Here is a 27,460-nt window from a genome sequence, read left to right as displayed (position 1 = left end):
TGCCTTAGTCCTTGGATTTGGAATTTCTGAAACTGTTGGGAGTAAACTCACATTCTGTCAGTCTTCCCAATAATATTCCCTATGGTTTCGCTGACAAACAGGATTGGGAAAAGAAATGAAAAACCTGTGATGTCAGCCTTCTGTTTACACTGCCTGTCCACAGAAGGGCTGTGTGCTTGATCTTTTCTTCTTTTTTTTGTTTAATCCAAATAGCGAGACCATCAGGGCATGAGCCTTTGCCTAGAGTCCTGCATTTTTCTTCATTCTTAGAGGTAGAGAGGTACAAGGTAACAATTCTGGATAAATGAGCCTGCTTATAGCACCAGACTTTGCACTGGATTTTGTTAATGTAATATACCTGTAATGGGATTTAATTGGAGATTAAAGTTAGATTTACCAAAGATAAAATTAGTAAGATCCACATCTTTCTGATTACAGAGTCAATGTTCTAATGTTCAGGGAACTTGTAGAGAAGGAGGGATACTGATTTTCAGTGTCCCCAAATCAATGGAAATTCTCTCAATGACTTTTCTCCTCTTTTCTGTGCATTTCCTCTAAAGAAATGAATCTTTAAAAAAAATATTTTTTCTACAAAATCAAAGTCGCTGGGCTATACAAAAATTGCAGAATATCAGTACCTCTTAATAGAAGATAAATAGATTTTTGTCCTAATGATTCCTTATAATCTAGTTAATAGAGGTATTTATTTAATATATTCATATAATATCAATTATGTGTTTCTCCTTAATTTACTTGTCTTTTCCTTTTTTAATGTTGAGTATTTGAAGAAGGCACCTCAAAAAGTATAAAAGTGTCAAAGATGTTCTTTTTAGAAGTTAGATGTTTTCTTTATTAGAAACAAATGAATTAGAAGCTTGTTTAATCATTTGAGATGCTTTTCAATATTTTTCAGATACTATTGATACAACTAAGGAATGCTTTTGTATCTTATGAACACTTGATACATCTTCTGCTGCTGAGAAATGTTGCTTTACTTGTTGAACCCTGTTGAGTTAGTTATTGGTGTTAAAACTAGAAACACTTCTTTCCAACTCCTTTCAGGGCTTCTCTCACATCTTGGTTCCTCAGGCTGTAGATGAGGGGGTTTAACATGGGGATCATAACCCCATAAAACACAGAAGCCATTTTTTCTTGCTCTTGAGACTCTGTGGCACGATGGTGCAGATACATGTACGAGAGCGTCCCATAGAAAATGGTGACAGCAGTCAGGTGGGAGGCGCAGGTGGAGAAGGCTTTCCTCCTCCCTGCAGCAGAAGAGATCTTCAGGATGGCAGCCAGGATGAACATGTAGGAAAAGATGACGACCGACACGGTGAACGTCAAGTTAAACCCCACAAAGACTGTTAACATCATGATGCTGAAGTAAACATTGGAGCACGAGAGGGCCAGAATTGGGGGTGCATCACAGAAAAAGTGGTTAATTTTATTGGATTTGCAAAAGCTCAGGGAGAAAATAAAACCTACATTTACAGAGGCATTTAGGAAACCCATGAAGTATGATCCAACTAACAGGTGAATGCAGACCCTCCGGGACATGAGTGTTGGGTAGTGGAGAGGGTCGCAGATGGCCACGTAACGGTCCACTGCCATCGCCGCCAGGATGTAGCAATCACTCGTTATAAAAGCCCCATAGACCAGTAACTGCACCAAACATCCCACGAATGAGATGGATTTTTCTGTTCCTACAAGGTTTTGCAACATCTTAGGGGTGACGGCGGAGGTGTAGCAGAGATCAACAAAAGCCAAGTTTTGGAGGAAAAAGTACATGGGGGTGTGAAGGGAAGGGTCAGTCTTGATGAGGAGGATCATGCCAATGTTACCCACCAGGGTGGCCACATAGATCACTAGAAATAGTGTGAAGAGGACGCGCCAAGACTTGTGCTGACCACCGAATCCCAGCAGAAGGAATTCAGTCACTCTAGTGCCATTGCTTTGTTCCATGGCTGGCAAAATTACGAATCAGCTGAAAAGGTGTCAAAAAAGACCAGAGAAAGTTAAGAGGACTGTGATCATTTACCTAATTGTGAAGCTCGAAATGGTACAGTATTTAATTTCACAGTTAAGCCAGAGAATAATTTTCATGACATAACTGACTTAGATTTTAAAGGCTGGACCTTGATAGCTGACTTAGACCTTTTCATCTATAGTTTGGGGAAGTGGTCATGGACCATTGTCTACATTCTCAGAATTCAGAGTAATTGGTATTTCATCAACATATCAATTCAGGAACAAGTGAGATATGCTTAAATATGTTTTAACTTAATTATGCTTTTGTATGCACTCTATATTTTAATTAGAAATCCACATTTGCTTAAGTAATAATGACCATATTTGAATTCTTGACATATCTGACCTTGCTCCCCTTTATCTCCATATTCTCATTTTGTCCCTTACCTCACCCTTAGTAACTGTTCTCTGGCATGATGGACTCATGGACCTGTAGAGGTCCATAAACCTTTATGGCAGTGTTTATCAAGTATATATGGGTAAAGAATAATTTTCTTTGTAAAATTTCCAACCTGTTGTGGCTTAATATTTTTGTAAATGGCAGTAAGAAATTCTTAGCATTGTTAAAATTCCGTAATAGTTCTATACGATCCATCTCACTTTTTGTCATTGCCCCATCATGGAGTGGAAACAGAGGGTCCAAGGACTGGTGCTGGTCCATGGACCACACATTGAGTAGCACTGGTCTATGGTGTCCATCCATCCTGATTTACCCGCATGCTTTCCTAGTGATGAACAGCAGGTTGCCTCCAGCTCGTCTCTACTACAAATAACTCAGTATGATAAATTTTCTAGGGTGCTATGCTGCTGCTGCTGCTAAGTCGCTTCAGTCGTGTCCGACTCTGTGCGACCCCATAGACAGTGCCCACCAGGCTCCGCTGTCCCTGGGATTCTCCAGGCAAGAATACTGGAGTGGGTTGCCATTTCCTTCTCCAATGCATGAAAGTGAAAAGTGAAAGTGAAGTTGCTCAGTCATGTCTAACTCTCAGTGACCCCATGGACTGCAGCCTACCAGGCTCCTCCATCCATGGGATTTTCCAGGCAAGAGTACTGGAGTGGGGTGCCATTGCCTTCTCCGAGGGTGCTATAGTAGGGGCAAAAATTTTGAGTCTGAGCGTAGGCACATATTTAACTTGACCAATTATTCCAGATCATTTTCCATGATGGATGTCTAGCATACACTCCTAACTCTGCACGGAGGTTCCTATGTCCTCACACCCTAGTGAACATTGGTGTTTTCCTAATACTTTTTGGTCAGGAAAATATATATAAACTGATATCTAATTTTTTTTTTCCCTTAACCTAAAATGACTGTGCTCACTGTCTAATATTCTTAGAATTTTGGGTTTCTATTTTTCTGTAAATTGCCTATTAATACTTTTTCCAAATGTTTCTATGATTCAATTTATGAAGGCTCTTTTTAATGTAGATTTGAATACTTTGATGTTGACTTGACAAAGATTTTTTTCACATTCTATCTATTATCTTGGTCTTTGGTATTTTTCACAGATCAGAAGTCCTTAAATTTAAAACAATAATCCATCATTTTTGTCCTTATAGTTTTTCCTTCCTTCTGAAAAAAATTGACAATGTCTATTCCTGCCTCTAGCTCATACACCCAGGAGAGTCAGATGTAATAATAAAATTTATTTTTCTCTTTATACTGGGTGGCTGGTACATAATATTTGAGCCATAAGATTTCATAGCATACATGTAATTAGAAAATAGTTATTTTGTATTTACTCAGTTTTTTTCTAGAAAAAGCAGACTAAGTGGGCAGAGAATGATAGTAACTGATGTGTGTGGGTTTGTGTGTTTCATGTGAAATATTCAAATATTATTTGTCTTTTTTTGGGAAACAAACTCTTCAATGGTTTCCAGTGTTTTTTCTTCAAACGAGTTTGAAGGATTTAAAAATTATAATATTAAAAAACAATCAATTTGTTAGCTTCTAAGTCATTAAAGATATTTTTGATGGTAAACAACTATCGGATTTTTTTGAAGTTTTTTTTTTTTAATTGAGGTATATTTGATTATTATATAAGCTTCTGGTATGCAACATGGTGATTCACAATTTTGAAGGCTATTTTCCATTCATAGTTATTACAGAATATTGGCTAAATTCCCTGTGCTATACAATATATCCGTAGCTTATTTTATACATGGTAGTTTGTACCTCTTAATATCTTACCCCTATATTGCCCCTCCTCCCCAAATATTCAAATATTTTGAAACAAGTGGTTTTATTTGTTATTTTAAAATTCACTCTCACAGGGACTTCCCTGGTGGTCCAGTGGTTAAAAATCTGCCTTGCAATGCAGGGGATGCCATTTTGATCTCTTATCAGGGAACGAAGATCCCAGATGGCATGGAGCAACTAAGCCCAAGCACCACAGCTACCGAGCCTTGTGCCGCAACCGAGAGTCCATGCACTGTAGCGGAAGAGCCCGCGTGCCCGCGCTGCCAAAGAAGCAAATACATACAAAAAGAACAGACTTTCCTCACACAGACATTTGGCCTAATTATGCTGCAGGAAAATTCTACAAATATTTAGGACAAAACTGATTCTATATTATATAAACTTTTATTGAAAATCACAATAAAGAACATTCTCTAACTCACGCCAATATAACCTTGAAGCCAAAGTAAATAAAATATGAGAAAAACATTGGAATGAATCTCATTTGCAAATATAGGTGCAAACAGCTTTAAAAAATACACATTCACTAATCAAACTCATTTATACATTAAACAAACAATTACTAGGGTCTCAAAGAGGCTCTGCTGCTGCTGCTAAGTCGCGTCAGTAGTGTCCGACTCTGTGCGACCCCAGGCAGCCCACCAGGCTCCCCCGTCCCTGGGATTCTCCAGGCAAGAACACTGGAGTGGGTTGCCATTTCCTTCTCCAATGCATGAAAGTGAAAAGTGAAAGTGAAGTCGCTCAGTCGTGTCCGATCCTTAGCAACCCCATGGACTGCAGCCTACCAGGCTCCTCCGGTCCATGGGAGTTTCCAGGCAAGAGAACTGGAGTGGGGTGCCATTGCCTTCTCCACAAAGAGGCTCTAGTAAGTAGTTACTCTCTTCCTTTCCCAGTATTTGGACAAACTGAGACATAAAGATGGTGAGTAGGTAGAAACCATATCACTTTTAGATACCTGGGGAAAGACTTTTAAGTTTATTAATGAACTATTTGTTGCTAAAAGACACTGTCAGTAGACAGGCTTGTCCACTCAGTCTTGGTGGTGGTGACTAGGGCATGCCTCTTGCACATCCTGGGGAAGCATCTCTGAAGCACAGGGGCACTGGGCTTCAGCAGGCTGGCTGCTCCTGAGGATAAGGGCAGAGCGGAGCATGCCAGCTTGTCTTCAGGTTTACTAGCCAGACACATCACTCCATCTTTCTAGGAACCGTGTGAATACCATGTCGTCAGAACAGCCACGATCAGCTCCCTTGGCAGGAGAGAAACATCGGGAGCACGGAAAAATTACTTTCCATCCACAATCAAGATGAAGTTGTGTCGACATGATATTCCCCTTCAAATTATTTTCAATGAAGTGCTTGAGAGAATTTCATGCCCACCTTCACAAACAAAATTTATCTAGAAAAGAGCTAAAAAATAGCTAAGATGATTTCAGTAGACAAAAAGAAAGAACTTGTTCTATCAGATGTCAGAACTGATTATAAAGCAATAATAATAAAGACAGTGCGGTACTGGTGTGAAGGTAGGTAGACAGGCCAATGGAAACAAGGAGAGAAAAACCATAAACAGACGTTCAAGTCTCTGGAAGCTCAACGTATGAAAACAGTAGTAGGTCCATCAATGAAAAACGGTCTGCTAAATTGTGGTCTATACATGCTTATACATATGAAAAAATTATATTGCTTTTCTACTGTACATTTTATCCAAATGGATTAAAAACTTAAATTACAAAGCTGTGAGAATAAAACATAGCAGAATGTCTATGACTTAACTACGCAGTAGAAATTTAAATAAGATGTAGGGTCACAAAATGTAAAACATAGAAAGTTCAACTATATCAAGTATAAAGATAGCAACATTATTAATAAAGGAAAGACCAGATACTGACTGAAAATTACTCAGGTAAATTGGTTTGAAGCACATATAAATGTTAAAGAATTCATATCCAGTGTATTTAAGTAATTTCTACCAATTGCTCCAAGGGAAAAAAATCACAAAACTTATAATCAGGATAATTATAGAAGGAAAACTTAAATGGCCAATAGAAATATGGATATATGCACAACTTAATAGTAATCAGATAATTGTATATTAATACTGCATTGAAATGTAATTCTATACTCCTCAGTCTAAAATGCACATTTTAGGTGAGAATGTGGTGGGGATGTAAATTAGCACAGTCATATTGGAGACAAATTTGGGTATATTAGTAAAATTAAATATATGTCTCTGTATGGTCCAGAATTTCCAATACAGGTACATATGCTAGGTAAATATTTGACCATATAAGCAAGGATATACAGATACACGTAACCATACATATGTGTGTAAGTATATGTATGAATATGTGCATATGTAAGTATATACACAGATTCTTCGTAGCAGTATTCTTGAACATGGAAAAGTGTTATTTATTAAATGTATCAGTGAGAATAGACTGTGTGCTTAGGCTGCTCAGTTGTGTCTGACCCTCTACGATGGCATGGACTGTAGTGCCACTGGTCTCCTCTGTCCATGGAATTTCCCAGGCAAGAATTCTAAAATGGGTTGCCATTTCCTACACCTGGGAATCTTCCCAACCCAGGGATTGAATCCACGTCTCTTGAGTCTCCAACATTGGCAGGATAAATATAGAAGGTCAGGAAGGGCGGCGGAAAGGAGATACCCCTCGTCCAAGGTAAGGAGCAGTGGCTGCACTTTGCTGGAGCAGCCGTGAAGAGATACCCCACACGCAAGGTAAGAGAAACACAAGTAAGATGGTAGGTGTTGCAAGAGGGCATCAGAGGGCAGACACACTGAAACTATACTCACAGAAAACTAGTCAATCTAATCACACTAGGACCACAGCCTTGTCTAACTCAATGAAACCAAGCCATGCCTGCGGGGCAACCCAAGCCAGGCGGGTCATGCTGGAGAGGTCTGACAGAATGTGGTCCACTGGAGAAGGGAATGGCAAGCCACTTCAGTATTCTTGCCTTGAGAACCCCAGGAACAGTATGAAAAGGCAAAAAGATAGGATACTGAAAGAGGAACTCCCCAGCAGTAGGTGGCCAATATGCTACTGGAGATCAGTGGAGAGGTAACTCCAGAAAGAATGAAGGGATGGAGCCAAAACAAAAACAATACCCAGTTGTGGATGTGACTGGTGATAGAAGCAGGATCCAATGCTGTAAAGAGCAATATTGCATAGGAACCTGGAATGTCAGGACCATGAGTCAAGACAAATTGGAAGTGGTCAAACAAGAGATGGCAAGAGTGAACGTTGACATTCTATGAATCAGCGAACTAAAATGGACTGGAATGGGTGACTTTAACTCAGATGACCATTATATCTACTACTGCGGGCAGGAATCCCTCAGAAGAAATGGAGTAGCCATCATGGTCAACAAGAGTCTGAAATGCAGACTTCGATGCAATCTCAAAAATGACAGAATGATCTCTGTTCGTCTCCAAGGCAAACCATTCAATATCACAGTAATCCAAGTCTATGCCCCAACCAGTAACGCTGAAGAAGCTGAAGTTGAATGGTTTTATGAAGACCTACAAGACCTTTTAGAACTAACACCCAAAAAAGATGTCCTTTTCATTATAGGGAACTGGAATGCAAAAGTAGGAAGGCAAGAAACACCTGGAGTAACAGGCAAATTTGGCCTTGGAATGCGGAATGAAGCAGGGCAAAGACTAATAGAGTTTTGCCAAGAAAATGCGCTGGTCATAGCAAACACCCTCTTCCAACAACACAAGAGAAGACTCTACACATGGACATCACCAGATGGTCAACACTGAAATCAGATTGATTATATTCTTTGCAGCCAAAGATGGAGAAGTTGTATACAGTCAGCAAAAACAAGATCAGGAGCTGACTGTGGTTCAGATCATGAACTCCTTATTACCCAATTCAGACTGAAATTGAAGAAAGTAGGGAAAACCACTAGACCATTCAGGTATGACCGAAATCAAATCCCTTATGATTATACAGTGGAAGTGAGAAATAGATTTAAGGGCCTAGATCTGATAGATAGTGCCTGATGAAGTATGGAATGAGGTTCGTGACATTGTACAGGAGATAGGGATCAAGACCATCCCCATGGAAAAGAAATGCAAAAAAGCAAAATGGCTGTCTGGGGAGGTCTTACAAATAGCTGTGAAAAGGAGAGAGGCAAAAAACAAAGGAGAAAAGGAAAGATATAAGCATCTGAATGCAGAGTTCCAAAGAATAGCAAGAAGAGATAAGAAAGCCTTCTTCAGTGATCATTGCAAAGAAATCGAGGAAAACAACAGAATGGGAAAGACAAGAAAATTAGAGATACCAAGGGAACATTTCATGCAAAGATGGGCTTGTAAAAGGACAGAAATGGTATGAACCTAACAGAAGCAGAAGATATTAAGAAGAGGTGGCAAGAATATATGGAAGAACTATACAAAAAATATCTTCATGACCCAGATAATCATGATGATGTGATCACTAATCTAGAGCCAGACATCTTGGAATGTGAAGTCAAGTGGGCCTTAGAAAGCATTACTACGAACAAAGCTAGTGGAGGTGATGGAATTCCAGTTGAGTTGTTTCAAATCCTGAAAGATGATGCTGTGAAAGTGTTGCACTCAATATGCCAGCAAATTTGGAAAACTCAGCAGTGGCCACAGGACTGGAAAAGGTCAGTTTTCATTCCAATCTCAAAGAAAGGCAATGCCAAAGAATGCTCAAACTACTGCACAATTGCACTCATCTCACATGCTAGTAAAGTAATGCTCAAAATTCTCCAAGCCAGGCTTCAGCAATACGTGAACCGTGAACTCCCTGATATTCAAGTTGGTTTTAGAAAAGGCAGAGGAACCAGAGATCAAATTGCCAACATCCGCTGCATCATGGAAAAAGCAAGAGAGTTCCAGAAAAACATCTATTTCTGCTTGATTGACTATGCCAAAGCCTTTGACTGTGTGGATCACAATAAACTGTGGGAAATTCTGAAAGAGATGGGAATCCCCGACCACCTGACCTGCCTCTTGAGAAATCTGTATGCAGGTCAGAAAGCAACAGTTAGAACTGGGCATGGAACAACAGACTGGTTCTAAATAGGAAAAGGAGTACATCAAGGCTGTATATTGTCACCCTGCTTATTAAACTTCTATGCAGAGTACATCATGAGAAACGCTGGACTGGAAGAAACAGAGGCTGGAATCAAGATTGCCGGGAGAAATATCAATCACCTCAGATATGTAGATGACACTACCCTTATGGCAGAAAGTGAAGAGGAGCTAAAAAGCCTCTTGATGAAAGTGAAAGAGGAGAGTGAAAAAGTTGGCTTAAAGCTCAACATTCAGAAAACGAAGATCATGGCATCCGGTCCCATCACTTCATGGGAAATAACGGGGAAACAGTGGAAACAGTGGCAGACTTTATTTTTTTAGGCTCCAAAATCACTGCAGATGGTGACTGCAGCCATGAAATTAAAAGACGCTTACTCCTTGGAAGAATAGTTATGACCAACCTAGATAGCATATTCAAAAGCAGAGACATTACTTTGCCGACTAAGGTCTTTTTATTCAAGGCTATGGTTTTTCCTGTGGTCATGTATGGATGTGAGAGTTGGACTGTGAAGAAGGCTGAGCGCCGAAGAATTGATGCTTTTGAAGTGTGGTGTTGGAGGAGACTCTTGAGAGTCCCTTGGACTGCAAGGAGATCCAACCAGTCCATTCTGAAGGAGATCAACCCTGGGATTTCTTTGGAAGGAATGATCCTGAAGCTGAAACTCCAGTCCTTTGGCCACCTCATGAGAAGAGTTGACTCACTGGAAAAGACTCTGATGCTGGGAGTTATTGGGGGCAGGAGGAGAAACAGATGACCGAGGATGAGATGGCTGGATGGCATCACTGACTCGATGGACGTGAGTCTGAGTGAACTCCGGGAGTTGGTGATGAACAGGGAGGCCTGGTGTGCTGCGATTCATGGGGTCGCAAAGAGTTGGACACGACTGAGCGACTGAACTGAACTGAACTGAGCACTACCTGGGAATCACATGCAAATTCACTAAATTGGAGCAATACTGTCCATGTGGATAAATATCTCAAAGAACGTGCTAACTAATAAAAATAAGAGCAAGTTTCAGAAGTTAGATGGAGGCTACATGAGTAGTTCTTATATTATTTAAAATATATTTTTATGCCTTAAATATTGTGCAATGACAGAAGTCCGTCAGAAGAAACCCCACACCCCCATACATCAGGAGAGGGCTCCTTCCTCTGCAGTCAGTAATGCCAGGCAGAGCTGTGGCTCCACAGATGCGACGCTCACTTTGGGAGAAGAAGGGCCCTTTAGTGGTGGGGGCTGCAGGAAACCAAACCTGTGGCTGGTGTGGGCAATCTGGCTCTTTCAAACACCGTGAGAAATGAACAGACTGGGACAACGCTGTCCTGAAGGAGCAAGAAACAGCTCTCTCCTTTCAAATTTCAGTGTGGAGGGAAGGCTAAGGATGATAAGTGTCAGCTACCTCCTCAGGAAACTCGGCTGTGAAACAAACTAAATGCAACCCTTTCAAGGAGGCATCCATCCTGTGGGTGACTGCACTCGTCAGAGGAAGCTAGCCTAGGTCATGAGTCCACTGAAACCAGAACCTTGATGACATAATGACATTTACCATATTAACTTAATCGATTTGAATTCAAGTAGAATGTATGATATGGGGGGGGGATTTTTTAAGAGTTATGAAACTCCAGTACAAGGCGTAAAACATGTATGCAGATACTTAAACCCAGCACCCGAGTATTTTGAATGGGCTTAACCTATACTGAACCCCGATGCTTTTGAAGCTTCATTTCCATTCCTCGCTGTGCAGTAGAAAGGAGACAGACTGGCCCAGAGTTGAATTCTGGCCGCACATATAGAGACAGGACGTGCAGATCCCTCGTCCGCAGTTCCACTCCCTATAAAACAGAGCATGGCACGACCTACAAGGCAGTTATGTCCACTGTCACGCCACGTGCATTAGCACGAGTTTGGAAATGGGGTTTAATAAATCAAAGTAGGTACATATTATGAGCCAAACGTAATCTAAGAAGTATGAGATGAATATATACTCTCATGGAAAGGTGCTCATGTCGCATTATCAAATGAGCAAAGGATGTTTCAGAATAATACGTAGAGCTGGGCCCTTACGAAAGAAAATTTTCTTTCACGCTCACTCCATTTTCCTTATTTATCCAAGGAAAAGTTCAGGAAGAATTCACACAAGACTTCTAATGGTTATCTTTGGGCATGGGAGTGGGGAGAGAGAATCCTTTAAATGTATAAACTTTGTCACCTTTTCTTTTTAAAATAGCTTTAATTGCTTTCAAGATTAATAAAAAAAGAGTAAGAGAAAGAAGCTAATTCTGCTTTGTAATGGTGACTTAGAGTGAGATGATTTATATAAAGTTCCAAGCACAGGACCAGGCTTTGAATGGGCACTCAAAACTGGTCATAGTAACACAAGCAAATAATACGCTAAAGCCATTTGCGACTCATTCATTCACTCGGTTAATCTCTGTCATTTGTTGACTCATATCGTTCTTGCGCAAACTCAGCCTATTTCACTCCATTTCTCATTACGCCACCAGGGATGAAGCCTTTATTCCTGGTCTTGGGGTGACACTTACTAGAACATTGGCTCTGATCCCTTTGCTCCACCATTTCTAGCACACACTGGGATAACACACGGCTGATTTTGAAAAATGGGCTGAGCTCTGTTTTACTTACACGGAAACTGCATCCAGATTCTCTTTCTGCAGCTGGTAAAGGCTGATTGGCCACCAAGGCCTCTGTGTGCCTCCTTTTAACTGGAGAGTTTAGAGTTGGAGCCTAAGGGATCAGTACTTGCTCCCTTGAGAACCTGAGCTTCCAGAAGCTGTAATGGAATTGGAATAAACAACGTTAGTAGCTGTTTTCAGCCGAAGAACATTTAAGCGTTCTCTAGAGAAGATACATTTAATCATGTTACTGTCATGAGGGATCCTGTGTGTGTGTGTATGTATGTGTGTGTTGCCTTATTATCAAATTAATTTTTTTTTTCGTTTTTATGAGTCAGGTTGAGCAATTTTTACTATATCTAAAAATTTGTGTTCAAGTCTATGAACTGATCTTTCATTCATTCTTTTTTATTGATTTCTGCAATATGAGTGCTTTGATTAATAGTAGCTCTAGAATAAATTTAAGAATACTTTTGAGCAGGGCCATCTTTTATTGGTTTCTGAGATTAAGTGAAATGCTCTCAGTGTTTTCTGATAAATATGGTCAAATCTTTTGGTTGAAGTATTGTACCTTTTATTTAATCACTGGGATTAAAAATAAATGTTTAATTTTAACAAATGTTTTTCTTTATTTTTTGACACGATTTCATGATTTACTCTGAAAATTAATGCATTTTTATACTAATAGATTTTATAATATCAAAGTATTCTCTTCTTCTATAATACAACTAACCTGGTTGCAGTGTGTTATTTCCTACTGTGCTACTGAGGTTTTTTCTTTGTGTTCTTGCATTTTCATTGGGCTTCTTGCCTGGAAAGTCCCATGGACCGAGGAGCCTGGTGGGCTGCAGTCCATGGGGTCGTGAAGAGTTGGACACGACTGAGCGACTTCACTTTCACTTTTCACTTTCATGCATTGGAGAAGGAAATGGCAACCCACTCCAGTGTTCTTGCCTGGAGAATCCCAGGGACGGGGGAGCCTGATGGGCAGCCGTCTATGGGGTCGCACAGAGTCGGACACGACTGAAGTGACTTAGCAGTAGCAGCAGGTGGCACTAGTGGTAAAGAACCCGCCTGCCAAAGCAGGAGACACAAGAGGTGTGGGTTCGATCCCTGGGTTGGGAAGATCCCGTGGAGGAGGGCCCGGCAACCCACTCCAGTCTTCTTGCCTGGAGAACCCCATGGACAGCGCAGCCTGGCGGCTGGCGGGGTGCCTACACAGCGTTACAGAGAGTTGGACACGACTGAAGCAGTGTGGCGCATCTGTGCGTGTTTCTCTTATGCACTTTTACATTGATGTTTGAGAGTAGCATTGGCCTATCATTTCAGAGCTGTTTTTGCTAGCTTAGTCATAGCATTTATTCTGAAACATCCCTTCTTTCCCTATGTTCTCCAAGAGTTCAACCATCATTGGTATTATCTATTTTTTAATAATTGTGAATAACAGGTTTTTTGGGGGGAAGAAGATTGTACTTTTATTATTTTATTTCTTCTGTTAATTATTCTTTAATCTCCTTTGTGGTAACTTTTTTATAATCAGTCTTCCCTTAGAAGAACCATTCATTATATCAGATTCTCTGATACATTTGTATACTGTTGAGTTATGTATTCTCTTAGCTAAAATTTTTTTCTTTGTTCTCCAGCATTATTTTTCTTGATAAATTAGCAAATGATTTATCCATTTTATTGTTATCTTTAGCTTCAGAGAATGTTTCTGAATTTATTATTGCTGTCATTTAATAGATTTTAAATATTAATTCAAAAATATTTATTACTCTTTCTTTATATTATTTTCTCATGTCTAAAATGTATGGTTAATTAATTCATTCAGTTTAGTTCAGTTCAGTTGCTCAGTCGTGTCCGACTCTTTACGACCCGATGGACTGCAGCACGCCAGGCCTCCCTGTCCATCAACAACTCCTGGAGCTTGCTCAAACTCACATCCATCCAGTCGGTGATGCCATCCAACCACCTCATTCTCAGTCGTCCTCCTCCTGCCCTCAATCTTTCCCAGCATCAGGGTCTTTTAAAAAGAGTCAGTTCTTCACTTAGGTGGCCAAAATATTGGAGTTTCAGCTTCAACATCAGTCCTTCCAATGAATATTCAGGACTGATTTCCTTTAGGATGGACTGTTTGGATCTCCTTGCAGTCCAAGGGACTCTCAAGAGTCTTCTCCAACACCACAGTTCAAAAGCATCAATTCTTTAGTCCTCAGCTTTCTTTATGGTCCAACTCTCACATCAATACATGACTACTGGGAAAACCATAGCTTTGACTAGACAGACCTTTGTTGGCAAAGGAATGTCTCTGCTTTTTAATATGCTATCTAGTTTGGTCATAGCTTTTCTTCCAAGGAGCAAGTGAGTTTTAATTCATGGCTGCAGTCACCATCTGCAGTGATTTTGGAGCCCAAGAAAATAAAGTCTGTCACTGTTTTCATTGTTTTCCCATCTATTTGCCATGAAGTGATAGGAGTGGATGCCATGATCTTAGTTTTCTGAATGTTTAGTTTTAAACAAGCTTTTTCACTTTCTTTCACTTTCATCAAAAGGCTCTTTAGTTCTTTGTTTTCTTCCATAAGGGTGGTGTCCTTTGCATATCTGAGTTTATTGATATTTCTCTTGGCAATCTTGATTCCAGCTTGTGCTTCATCCAGCCCAGCGTTTCTCATGGTGTACTCTGCATATAAGTTAAATAAGCAGGGTAACAATATACAGCCTTAACGGACTCCTTTCCTAATTTGGAACCAGTCTGCTGTTCCACGTCTGGTTCTAACTTAATTTATTATTATTTCCTATTTATTAACACTAGTATTTATAGAGCTATGCAATTTTATTTGAAAACTCCTTGTTGTTTATAGACATTTTTTGCAACAGTTTGTGAAAAATTATCTTATGGATATCTGGAAATGTTTTCATATCTTCAACCTAAGATTTGTTTAAATGAGACTTTTCTGTGTTTAGTGGTATAATTTTAGGTGTTTTTACTTTAAAGTTTTATTATTAAATTCTAGATCTAGGTCTTTGAATCAGAAGATATTTTATATAATCTTTCCAATTTTTATAATTTCTTGTATTTCTGTAATTTTTATGGGCACATAAATAAGAAAAAAGATAGGAGGAAGGAATAAAAGAAAGAAAGAAGAATATATTTGAATCAGTTCTAATGAGGTGGATGAAACTGGAGCCTATTATACAGAGTGAAGTAAGCCAAAAAGAAAAACACCAATACAGTATACTAATGCATATATATGAAATTTAGAAAGATGGTAATGATAACCCTGTATGTGAGACAGCAAAAGAGACACAGATGTATAGAACAGTCTTTTGGTCTCTGTGGGAGAGGGAGAGGGTGGGATGATTTGGGAGAATGGTATTGAAACATATATATCATATATGAAACGAATCGCCAGTCCAGGTTTGAGGCATGATACAGGATGCTTGGGGCTGGTGCACTGGGATGACCCAGAGAGATGGTATGGGGAGTGAGGTGGGAGGGGGGTTCAGGATGGGGAACAGGTGTACACCCATGGCAGATTCATGTTGATGTATGGCAAAAGCAATACAATATTGTAAAGTAATTAACCTCCAATTAAAATAAATAAATTTAAAAAATAAAAAAAAGAAAGAAGAAAAAAAAACAGAAATAAATTTTCTTGCTTTTGAGTTACTGTTAACTCCACTGACAAAAATCAGTTCTCATAGGAAATCAGACTGTGTTGGGTCTAATGTGGTGTTAATGGTCTCAAAAAGACAGTAGGAAAAAGTGTTTCTAATCGGACCTCTGAAGTCCACAAGGCAACTGTGACTGAGTCTTTTAAGTGACTGTGATCTTTTCTCACCAGTGACATAATTTTCCTATTGTATTTCTCCCCTCTCTTGAGCAATGTTTACTGAGATATCCAGTTGCTGATCTAGCTCTGCTTTTTGAGAATACCTAAACCTAGAGAGTACCTGCTCCCGTCTCATCCATACGTGGATGCATTCAGCAAAGCCCATACTCTAGAAAAAGCACTTCCCCTCCCTTCTATAAAAAGCTTCCCTCATAGCTCAGTTGGTAAAGAATCTGCCTACCATGCTGCAGACATGGGTTTGATTCCTGGGATGGGAATATCTCCTGGAGAAGCAAGTGGCAACCCACTCCGGTATTCTTCCCTGGGAAATCCCACGGACAGAGTGGGAAAGACTAGAGATCTCTTCAAGAAAAGTAGAGATACCAAGGGAACATTTCATACAAAGATGGGCTCGATAAAGGACAGAAATGGTCTGGACCTAACAGAAGAAGAAGATATTAAGAAGAGGTGGCAAGAATACACAGAAGAACTGTACAAAAAAGATCTTCATGACCAAGATAATCACGATGGTGTGATCACTCATCTAGAGCCAGACATCCTGCAATGTGAAGTCAAGTGGGCCTTAGAAAGCATCACTACGAACAAAGCTAGTGGAGGTGATGGAATTCCAGTGGAGCTGTTTCAAATCCTGAAAGATGATGCTGTGAAAGTGTTGCACTCAATATGCCAGCAAATCTGGAAAACTCAGCAGTGGCCACAGGACTCAAAAAGGTCAGTTTTCATTCCAATTCCAAAGAAAGGCAATGCCAAAGAATGCTCAAACTACTGCACAATTGCACTCATCTCACATGCTAGTAAAGTAGTGCTCAAAATTCTCCAAGCCAGGCTTCAGCAATACATGAACCGTGAACTCCCTGATGTTCAAGCTGGTTTTAAAAAAGGCAGAGGAATCAGAGATCAAATTGCCAACATCTGCTGGATCATGGAAAAAGCAAGAGAGTTCCAGAAAAACATCTATTTCTGCTTTCTTGACTATGCCAAAGCCTTTGACTGTGTGGATCACAATAAACTGTGGGAAATTCTGAAAGAGATGGGAATACCAGACCACCTGACCTGCCTCTTGAGAAATCTGTATGCAGGTCAGGAAGCAACAGTTAGAACTGGACATGGAACAACAGACTGGTTCCAAATGGGAAAAGGAGTACGTCAAGGCTGTCTATTGTCACCCTGCTTATTTAACTTCTATGCAGAGTACATCATGAGAAATGCTGGACTGGAAGAAACACAAGCTGGAATCAAGATTGCCGGGAGAAATATCAATAACCTCAGATATGCAGATGACACCACACTTATGGCAGAAATTGAAGAGGAGCTAAAAAGCCTCTTGGTGAAAGTGAAAGAGGAGAGTGAAAAAGTTGGCTTAAAGCTCAACATTCAGAAAACTAAGATCATGGTATCTGGTCCCATCACTTCATGGGAAATAGATGGGGAAACAGTAGAAATAGTGTCAGACTTTATTTTTGGGGGCTCCAAAATCACTGCAGATGGTGACTGCAGGCATGAAATTAAAAGACGCTTACTCTTTGGAAGAAAAGTTATGACCAACCTAGATAATATATTCAAAAGCAGAGACATTACTTTGCTGACTAAGGTCCATCTAGTCAAGGCTATGGTTTTTCCAGTGGTCATGTATGGATGTGAGAGTTGGACTGTGAAGAAGGCTGAGTATTGAAGAATTGATGCTTTTGAACTGTGGTGTTGGAGAAGACTCTTGAGAGTCCCTTGGACTGCAAGGAGATCCAACCAGTCCATTCTGAAGGAGATCAACCCTGGGATTTCTTTGGAAGGACTGATGCTAAAGCTGAAACTCCAGTCCTTTGGCCACCTCATGCAAAGAGTTGACTCATTGGAAAAAGACTCAGATGCTGGGAGGGATTGGGGGCAGGAGGAGAAGGGGGCGACAGAGGTTGAGATGGCTGGATGGCATCACTGACTCGATGGACATGAGTCTGAGTGAACTCCGGGAGATGGTGATGGACAGGGAAGCCTGGTGTGCTGCGATTCATGGGGTCGCAAAGAGTTGGAAACGACTGAGCGACTGAACTGAACTGAACAGTCCTTGTGGTCACAAGAGTCGGACACGACCTAGTGACTGAACCACCGTCTCCCTTCTTACTGAGTTGCCCACATCTTCTGTGTGGTGTGCGCTGCAGAAGCAAAATTTTGACTCCTAAACTTTTTGTATTCTTTTTCTGGGCTTTAATAGTATAGAGTTTCTGAATATGAATTTTTTCTCAGTATGTCAAATAGCGCTTCTGTAACTTTATTTAAAATTTTTTCTTAACTTTTTATGTCATGGAAAAAATACATTTACTATGATTATGTCTCTTTTGTCCATGTATTTCCTTTTTTCTACTTTACAAATGTCAAAGTAATATTATTTAATACAGGGATTTTTCCATGAACTTTTCTGCATAGTCCAATTCCTCTATGCAAGGCATTTTCAGTCATTACATTTAAGAATGTTTCTATAGGAAGACGTATCAGGATAATAAAGCCTGAAAGTTGTCTGTCTCCAGACAGTTTAGGGTAGTAAAGGTGAAGACCCCTCCCTCCTTCTCAGGATATGATTTGCTAATCAAATCAGGACATGATTTGATTTTCAATTCCAGATTGAATTTAGGTTTTCTCTATGCAGAGGTATAATGGGCAGGTCATCAGGAATCCTAAGAAAAGAATCAGAGTTTCCTGCTTCTGGGATTTGTCTCCTATGATGCACTCTGCTGCGTGGGCTGGTGCTCTCTGAATTTTCTTGGTGGTGTTTAGGCTGTGATTTGCTCCCAGTAAGTGTTTCCCACCTCAGTCCATAATTTGGAATATCTGGAAATGTTGAGAAAGGCAGTGAACTCCCATCCTGTCTGTCAATCCTCTAATTCACAACTTCCTATGGTTTAACTGATTAATGAGATTGAGAGATGAAATAGAACATGGGATCTCAGGCTTTTTGTTAACATGCTTGTCCACAGGATGGGCGTGTGACTGATTCTGCTTGTGGATAGAACATGTGTGTTCAAGCCCATGTATGACTGCTTGTGTTAAACCTGGTTTCTTTCACTTCTCTCCACTCTTTGAGATAGTGGGAAATAAGGCTTCATTTCTGGATAAATGAGTTTGATCTGTGGCACCAAATTCTGCACTGGATTTGTATCCTTGCAAGAGGGTACAGCTGGGGATTCAATTATATTTAAAACAAAAATTTCATGAGAGTAAATGGATATGATCCATATTTGCTGGATTCCTATGTTACGTTCCTAGTTTGTTAGAGACCTTGCGTAGAAAGGAGGGATACTGACCCATAATGTCTGAATATGTATGAGGATTCCTTCAATTGTCCTTTTCTCCCCCTCTTTCTTTTCAGTACATTTTCTCCAAAGAGATGGAGAGCATCTTTAAATGATTCATTGCAATACTAAACCAGCTTAGTTACAGAAAATAGCACGAGTAACAGTACCTCTTAAGAGAAACCAGAAAAAATTTTTGAACGGTGTCTTTATACTACTGTTGTTGCAGGTACTTTACAACATTGACTAACACATTTCTTTATTGCTCTTTTCTATTTTAACAGCAAGATATTTGAAAAAAGGGCTCCTCAGAATGTACAAAAGCAATATCAAAGATCTCATTAGACGCCTTCTCTCTAAGTTTGCTTTAGTCGCTGAGTTGCAACCCTATAGACTGTAGCCCACCAGGTTCCTCTGTCCATGGGATTTCCTAGGCAAGAATACTGGAGTGGGTTGTCATTTCCTTCTCCAAGGGATTTTCCCAACTAGGGTAAGAACCCACATCTCAGGCATATTCTTTACAATTGATCCACCAGGGAAAGTCTCTAAGAAATATGAATTAGGTTATTTGATCATTTAAGATCAGAAGGTTGATCATTTTTCAAAAGCTATTGATACAATTAAGGAAATATATTTTATAATTTTTTGTTTGCATCTCACAAATATCTTCTACATCTTCTGCTGTTGAGAAATAAGAGGGGACTCTCAGTTGCTTGTTGAACAGTGTTGAGTTAGAAATTGATGTTCAATCTAGAAACACTTCTTTCCAACTCCTTTCAGGGCTTCTCTCACATCTTGGTTCCTCAGGCTGTAGATGAGGGGGTTTAACATGGGGATCATAACCCCATAAAACACAGAAGCCATTTTTTCATGCTCTTGAGACTCTGCGGCGTGATGGTGCAGATACATGTACGAGAGCGTCCCATAGAAGATGGTGACAGCGGTCAGGTGGGAGGCGCACGTGGAGAAGGCTTTCCTCCTCCCTGCAGCAGAAGAGATCTTCAGGATGGCAGCCAGGATGAACATGTAGGAAAAGATGACGACCGACACGGTGAATGTCAAGTTAAACCCCACAAAGGCTGCTAGGAGCATGATGTTCAAGTGAATACTAGAGCATGAGAGGGCCAGAATTGGGGGTGCATCACAGAAAAAATGATTAATTTTATTGGATTTGCAAAAGTTCAATGAGAAAGTAAAACTTGTGTTTACAGAAGCATTTAGGAAACCCATGAAGTATGAACCAGTTAAGAGTTGACTGCAGACTCTCTGGGACATAACAGTTCCATAGCGAAGTGGGTTACAGATGGCCACATAGCGGTCCACTGCCATAGCAGCCAGGATGTAGCAATCACTTGTCGCAAAAGCCCCATAGACTAGCAATTGCACCATACATCCTATGAATGAGATGGATTGCTCTGTTTCTACAAGGTTTTGCAGCATTTTTGGAGTGATAGCAGAGGTGTAGCAGAGATCAACAAAAGCCAAATTTTGGAGGAAAAAGTACATGGGGGTGTGAAGGGAAGAGTCAGTCTTGATGAGGAGGATCATGCCAATGTTACCCACCAGGGTGGCCACATAGATCACTAGAAATAGTGTGAAGAGGACGCGCCAAGACTTGTGCTGACCAGCGAATCCCAGGAGAAGGAATTCAGTCACTGTAGTGCTATTGTTTTGTTCCATCACTAACAAAATTAAATATTAGCTGAAAAGGTGCAAAGAGAAGATCAGAGAAAGCTAAGAGGATTGTGATACTTTAACTAACACTGTATTTAATTTCAGAGCTTCCCTGGTGGCTCAGATGGTAAAGAATCCACCTGCCAATGCAGGAAAACCTGGTTCAATTCCCTGGAGAAGGGAATGGCTACCCACTCCAGGATTCTTGCCTGGAGAATCCCATGAACAGAGGAGCCTGGTGGGCTAGAGTCCATGGAGTTGCTATGCTAAGTGCTGGACATGACTGAATGACTAAGCACACACATATTTAATTTCATAGTGAGGGGAATCAAAGAATATTTTCCATGATTTAATTGAATTAGATTTTAAAGGCTGAACCTTGACACCTAACTTAGACCTTGCCATTGATAGTTTGGGGAAATTGCCAAGGACCAGTAACTGTGTTCTCAATATGCAAACTGATGGTACTTCATACATGCATCAATTCGGGAACACATAAGAACATTGTTTTATTTAATTAAACTTTCTTTTATATTTCCTATATTTTAATTAGAAATACCAATTTGCCTAAATACTAATCATTATATTTGAATTTGACATACCTATGGGGCTCTGTATTATCTTGTTTCCACTTACCTCCATATTTTCATTTTTTTCTTTTTCTTCCTTGTAGATTTGCTCTGCCATGATGGCTTCATGGAATTGTAGAGCCCTTTGTAGAACAGTTTATCAGGTATTTACAGTAAAGCATAATTATCTTTATAAAATTTCCAATCTGTCATGGCCCCTTGTTTGTAAAAGTCAGTAATAGGTCTCAGCATTGTTAAATTCTGTAATAGTTCTAAGTGCTCCCTCCACTTTCAGTCATTGTCTCATACAGTAGAAACCGAGAGTCCAAGGATGGGTGCTGGTCCGTGGACACACTGCTCCATGGTGTCCACCCATCCTAGCTTACCATGTGTTTCCCTAGTGATGGAGGGCAGACTGCTCACAATTTGCCTCCAGTACAGTTAACTCAGTGAGAAAGTTTTCTAGGGTGTATTCCTAGGGACAAAATTTTTGTGTCTGAAGGCATGCACATATTTCATCTAACAGGTTTTTCCAGATCATTTTACATAATGGATGTACCAGTGTACCATCTTGCTAATTGTATATGCGGGTTCCCACATCCTCACTTCTGAGTGAGCATTGATATTTTCCTAATATTTTTGTGTGGAAAATAAGTGTAAAGTGATGTCTTATCTTTCCCTTTTCCCCTTTAGTTACAAGCAGGTTTGATCATTATCTAATAGTCTTAGAATTTGGGGATTTTATTATTTCATAAATTATTTGTTAATTGTTTTTAGTGAATGTTTCTATTGAATTGATTTCACATGTTCTTTGTTTATCCAAGATTTAAATCTCTCGGTTGACTTGGTAAATATTTTCTCACATTCTGTCATCTTTGATGTCCTTTACAGACCAGAAAACCTTACATTTAAAATAACTATCATTTTTTTTTTTGCCTTATGGTTTGTTCTTTTAAAAAATAATTGAAGGAAGTTTTTTCTTTCCTAATTCATACCTCCAGTGGAGTAAAAAGCAATTATCATATTTTTCCATTTAAACTTGATTGCTGGCATGTGGTGATTGTTGCATCATGACATTTTATATCAGACAAAAATTTTTTAAATGCTATTTGTGCTTTCCAATATATTAAAAAAAAAAAATAAAGCAGACTACCAGGATAGGAAGCAACTGTAGTTTCTGTGTGTGTGTGTTTGTATGTGTGGGGATGAGGTGTAGAAAATATTTAATTATTTTAATCATATGTGATTTGACTTGACATTTAAAAATCTATGCACAAACACTAGGTCCAGTTATGTTACAGGAGTTCTACCAAACTTCATAAAACTAATAATTCTAATATATACAATTTTTTCCTCTGAGTCTCAAAAAAAAAAAAAAAAAACACTGCTAGTCATTTCATAAGGCTAATATAACCTTGACATGCATTTAAGTAACTTTTGAGGAAAAAGTTAGAAGCAATTTCATTTTTGAGAGTAGACACAACAGCTTTAATAATATACTTTCAATGACCAAATCCACCCACACACTGAACGGACAATTGCTAAGGTCTGAAGGAGGTTCCTGACCGTTGAGGAAGGCTTTCTTATCTCTCCTGGCTCTGCTTTGGAAAGCTGCATTCAAATGGGTATAACTTTCCTTTTCTCCTTTGCTTTTCACTTCCCTTCTTTTCACAGTTATTTGTAAGGCCTCCTCAGACAGCCATTTTGCTTTTTTGCATTTCTTTTTCTTGGGGATGGTCTTGCTCCCTGTTTCCTGTGCAATGTCACAAACCTCCGTCCAAAGTTCATCAGGCACTCTATCAGATCTAGTCCCTTAAATCTATTTCTCACTTCCACTGTATAATCGTCAGGGATTTGATTTAGAAATTCTTGAATGGTCTAGTGGTTTTCCATACTTTCTTCAACTTAAGTCTGAATTTGGCAATAAGGAGTTCATGATCTGAGCCACACTCTGCTCCTGGTCTTGCTTTTGCTGTCTGTATAGAGCTTTTCCATCTTGGGCTGCAAAGAATATAATCAATCTGATTTCGGTGTTGACCATCTGCTGATGTCCATGTGTAGAGTCTTCTCTTGTGTTGTTGGAAGAGGGTGTTTGCTATGACCAGTGCATTCTCTTGGAAAAACTCTTATTAGCCTTTGCGCTGCTTCATTCCATACTCCAAGACCAAACTGGCCTGTTACTCCAGGTGTTTCTTCCTACTTTTGCATTCCAGTCCCCTATAATGAAAAGGACATCTTTTTTGGGTGTTAATTCCAGAAGGTCTTGTAGGTCTTCATAGAACCGTTCAACTTCAGTTTCTTCAGTGTTACTGGTCAGGGCATAGTCTTGGATTACTGTAATATGGAATGGTTTGCCTTGGAAATGAACAGAGATCGTTCTGTTGTTTTTGAGATTGCACCCAGTACTGCATTTCGGATTCTTTTGTTGATCATGATGGCTACTCCATTTCTTCTAAGGGATTCCTGCCCACAGTAGTAGATATAATGGTCATCTGAGTTAAATTCACCCATTCTAGTCCATTTTAGTTCGCTGATTCCTAGAATGTTGACATTCACTCTTGCCATCTCCTGTTTGATCACTTCCAATTTGCCTTGATTCATGGACCTAACATTCCAGGTTCCTATGCAATATTGCTCTTTACAGCAGCAGACCTTGCTTCCATCACCAGTCCCATCCACAACTGGGTGTTGTTTTTGCTTTGGCTCCATCTCTTCATTCTTTCTGGAGTTATTTCTCCACTGATCTCCAGTAGCGTATTGGGCACCTACTGACCCAGGGAGTGCGTCTTTCAGTGACCTATCTTTTTGCCTTTTCATGCTGTTCCTGGGATTCTCAAGGCAGGAATACTGAAGTGGTTTGCCATTCCCTTCCCTAGTGGACCACATTTTGCCAGACCTCTCCATCATGACCCATCCATTTTGGGTGGCCTTACATGGCATGGCTCATAGTTTCATTGAGTTAGACAAGGCTGTGGTCCATGTGATTAAATTGGTTAGTTTTCTGTGATTGTGCCTTTCAGTCTGTCTGCCATCTTATGGAGAAGGAAAAGAGGTTTATGAAAGCTTCCTGATGGGATAGACTGACTGAGGGGGATACTGTTTTTTTTTTTTTTCTGATGTGTGGGGCCATGCTCAGTAAATCTTTAATCCATTTCACACAAAGATGGGCTCAATAAAGGACAGAAATGGTATGAACCTAACAGAAGCAGAAGATATTAAGAAGAGGTGTCAAGAATACACAGAAGAACTGTACAAAAAAGATCTTCACAACCCAGATAATCATGATGGTGTGCTCACTCACCTAGAGCCAGACATCCTGGAATGTGAAGTTAAGTTGGCCTTAGGAAGCACCACTATGAACAAAGCTAGTGGAGGTGATGGAATTCCAGTTGAGCTATTTCAAGTCTTAAAAGATGATGCTGTGAAAGTGTTGCACTCAATATGCCAGCAAATATGGAAAACTCAGCAGGGGCCACAGGACTGGAAAAGGTCAGGTTTCATTCCAATCCCTAAGAAAGGCAATGCCAAAGAATGCCCAAACTACCACACAATTGCACTCATATCACACGCTAGTAAAATAATGCTCAAAATTCTCCAAGCCAGGCTTCAGCAATATGTGAACTGTGAACTTCTAAATGTTCAAGCTGGATTTAGAAAAGGCAGAGGAAACCAGAGATCAGATTGTCAACATCGCTGGATCATGGAAAAAGCAAGAGAGTTCCAGAAAAACATCTATTTCTGCTTTTTTGACTATGCCAAAGCCTTTGACTGTGTGCATCACAATACACTGTGGAAAATTCTGAAAGAGATGGGAATACCAGACCACCTGACCTGCCTCTTGAGAAACCTGTATGCAGGTCAGGAAGCACCAGTTAGAACTGGACGTGGAACAATAGACTGGTTCCAAATAGGAAAAGGAGGACGTCAAGGTTGTATATTGTCACCTTGCTTATTTAATTTATATACAAAGCACATCATGAAAAATGCTGGGCTGGAGAAACACAAGCTGGAATCAAGATTGCCAAGAGAAATATCAATAACCTCAGCAAGCAGATGACACTACCCTTATGGCAGAAAGTGAGAAGAACTAAAGAGCCTCTTGATGAAAGTGAAAGAGGAGAGGGAAAAATTTGGCTTAAAGTTCAACATTCAGAAAACAAAGATCATGGCATCTGGTCCCATCATTTCATGGCAAATAGATGGGGAAACAGTGGAAACAGTGGCAGACTTTATTTTCTGGGATCCCAAATCACTGGAGATGGTTACTGCAGCCATGAAATTAAAAGATGCTTGCTCCTTGGAAGGAAAGTTATGACCAACCTAGAAAGCATGTTAAAAACTGGGACATTACTTTGCCAACAAAGGTCCATCTAGTCAAGGCTATGGTTTTTCTAGTGGTTACGTATGGATGTGAGAGTTGGACTGTGAAGAAAGCTGAGCACCAAAGAATTGATGCTTTTGAACTGTGGTGTTGGAGAAGACTCTTGAGGGTCCCTTGGACTGCAAGGAGACCCAACCAGTGCATCTTAAAGGAGATCACTCCTGGGTGTTCATTGGAAGGACTGATGCTGAAACTGAAACTCCAATACTTTGACCACCTGATGTAAAGAACTGACTCATTGGAAAAGACCCTGATGCTGGGAAAGATTGAGGGCAGGAGGAGAAGGGGACAACAGAGGATGAGGTGGTTGGATGGTATCACTGGTTTGATGGACATGAGTTTGGGTAATCTCTAGGAGTTGGTGATGGACAGGAAGGCCTGGGGTGCTGCAGTCCATGGAGTCACAGAGAGTGGGACACGACTGAATGACGTGTTTATGGTCGGGAGTGCAGCAAGCCACACCTGTGGTTGATGTGGACAACCTGTTTTTTTCAAATATCTTGAGAAATGAGCAGAATGGGATAACTCTGTAGTAAAGGAACAAGAAACAGTATAAGTTATGTCCTCGGGTAAATTTACTGTAAAATGGATTAAATGCAACACTTTCAGGGAGGCTTCCATCCAGTGGGTGACAGCACTTACCAGAGGCGGCTAACACTCATCACAAGTAGACCTAACTAGAGTCTTGATGAGATAATGACATTTGCTTTGTTAATGTAATCATTTTGAATTAAAAAAAAATTCATGACCCGGGGATGTTTTTAAGAGCTGTGGAATGTTAATATAAGGGTTACAACACACAGGCATACATACGACACACACACAGACACACACAGACACACATGAGCACTCGTGCCAAGTACCCGAGTATTTTGAACACACTTAACCTATATTGAAACTTGGTGCTTCTGAAGCTTCATTTGCATTCAGTGCTGTGCTCTGGAAAGGAAATAGGCCGATCTGGGTTTGAGTTCTGGGTGCACTGCTTCATACAGACAAAGCAGGCAGCTCCCCTTGGCCTCAGTTCCACGCTCTAGAAAATGGGGGGGGCACAGGGTGACCTACAAGGTAATAATGCTCACTGCCTCACAGTGCACAATAGCAACAGTTTGGAAACAGAGTAAAATGAACTAGTAATTTGTATGATGAACCAGTACATCATCCAGAAAGTATGAGACTTGGGAAGGTGCTTATGTCACACCACCCAGTGAACAGAGCAAGTTGCAGAATAGTAGGTAGAGCTACAGCTGCTGCTAAGTCGCTTCAGTCGTGTCTGACTCTGTGTGACCCTATAGACGGCAGCCCACCAGGCTGCCCCGTCCCTGGGATTCTGCAGGCAAGAACACTGGAGTGGGTTGCCATTTCCTTCTCCAATGCATGAAAAGTGAAAAGGGAAAGTGAAGTCGTTCAGTCATGTCCGACTCTTCGAGACCCCATGGACTGCAGACTACCAGGCTCCTGCGTCCATGGGATCTTCCAGGCAAGAGTACTAGAGTGGGATGCCATTGCCTTCTCCGTAGAGCTGGACCTTTGTAAAAATAAAATTTTCTTTCACTCCTTTCTTTTTCTTATTTTATTTATCTATGAGCAAGCACAGGAAGAATTTATACCAAAATTCTAATGATCATCCTTAAATGTGAGAGTAGAGAGAGAATGTCTTTAAACTTATGAACTTCATCACCTTTTCATTTTATTTATTTTTAAAATTTATTTATTTTAATTGGAGGCTAATTACTTTACAATATTGT

The 27,460-nt window shown here is 40.1% G+C and overlaps 2 protein-coding genes across 2 annotated transcripts; both read right to left on the bottom strand.

Moving 5' to 3' along the window:
• Nucleotides 1-1,032: 1,032 nt before the first annotated feature.
• On the bottom strand, nucleotides 1,033-2,052 carry LOC120877061 (olfactory receptor 5AK2-like). The gene has a single exon (XM_040259362.1). It carries the CDS (start codon nucleotides 1,960-1,962, stop codon nucleotides 1,033-1,035), a length of 930 nt encoding a protein of 309 aa, XP_040115296.1. The 5' UTR covers nucleotides 1,963-2,052.
• A 17,786-nt stretch (nucleotides 2,053-19,838) lies between these two features.
• LOC120877060 (olfactory receptor 5AK2-like) lies at nucleotides 19,839-20,768 on the bottom strand. The gene has a single exon (XM_040259361.1). It carries the CDS (start codon nucleotides 20,766-20,768, stop codon nucleotides 19,839-19,841), a length of 930 nt encoding a protein of 309 aa, XP_040115295.1.
• Nucleotides 20,769-27,460: the final 6,692 nt, after the last annotated feature.

The sequence above is a fragment of the Oryx dammah genome, unplaced genomic scaffold, assembly GCF_014754425.2.
Source record: "Oryx dammah isolate SB20612 unplaced genomic scaffold, SCBI_Odam_1.1 HiC_scaffold_17, whole genome shotgun sequence".
Lineage (NCBI taxonomy): Eukaryota > Metazoa > Chordata > Mammalia > Artiodactyla > Bovidae > Oryx > Oryx dammah.
This window is presented reverse-complemented; position numbering and strand designations above follow the sequence as displayed.

Coding starts and splice junctions, on each gene's coding strand:
- LOC120877061 (XM_040259362.1), bottom strand. CDS start 1,962: ATGGAACAAAGCAATGGCACTAGAGTGACTGAATTCCTTCTGCTGGGA.
- LOC120877060 (XM_040259361.1), bottom strand. CDS start 20,768: ATGGAACAAAACAATAGCACTACAGTGACTGAATTCCTTCTCCTGGGA.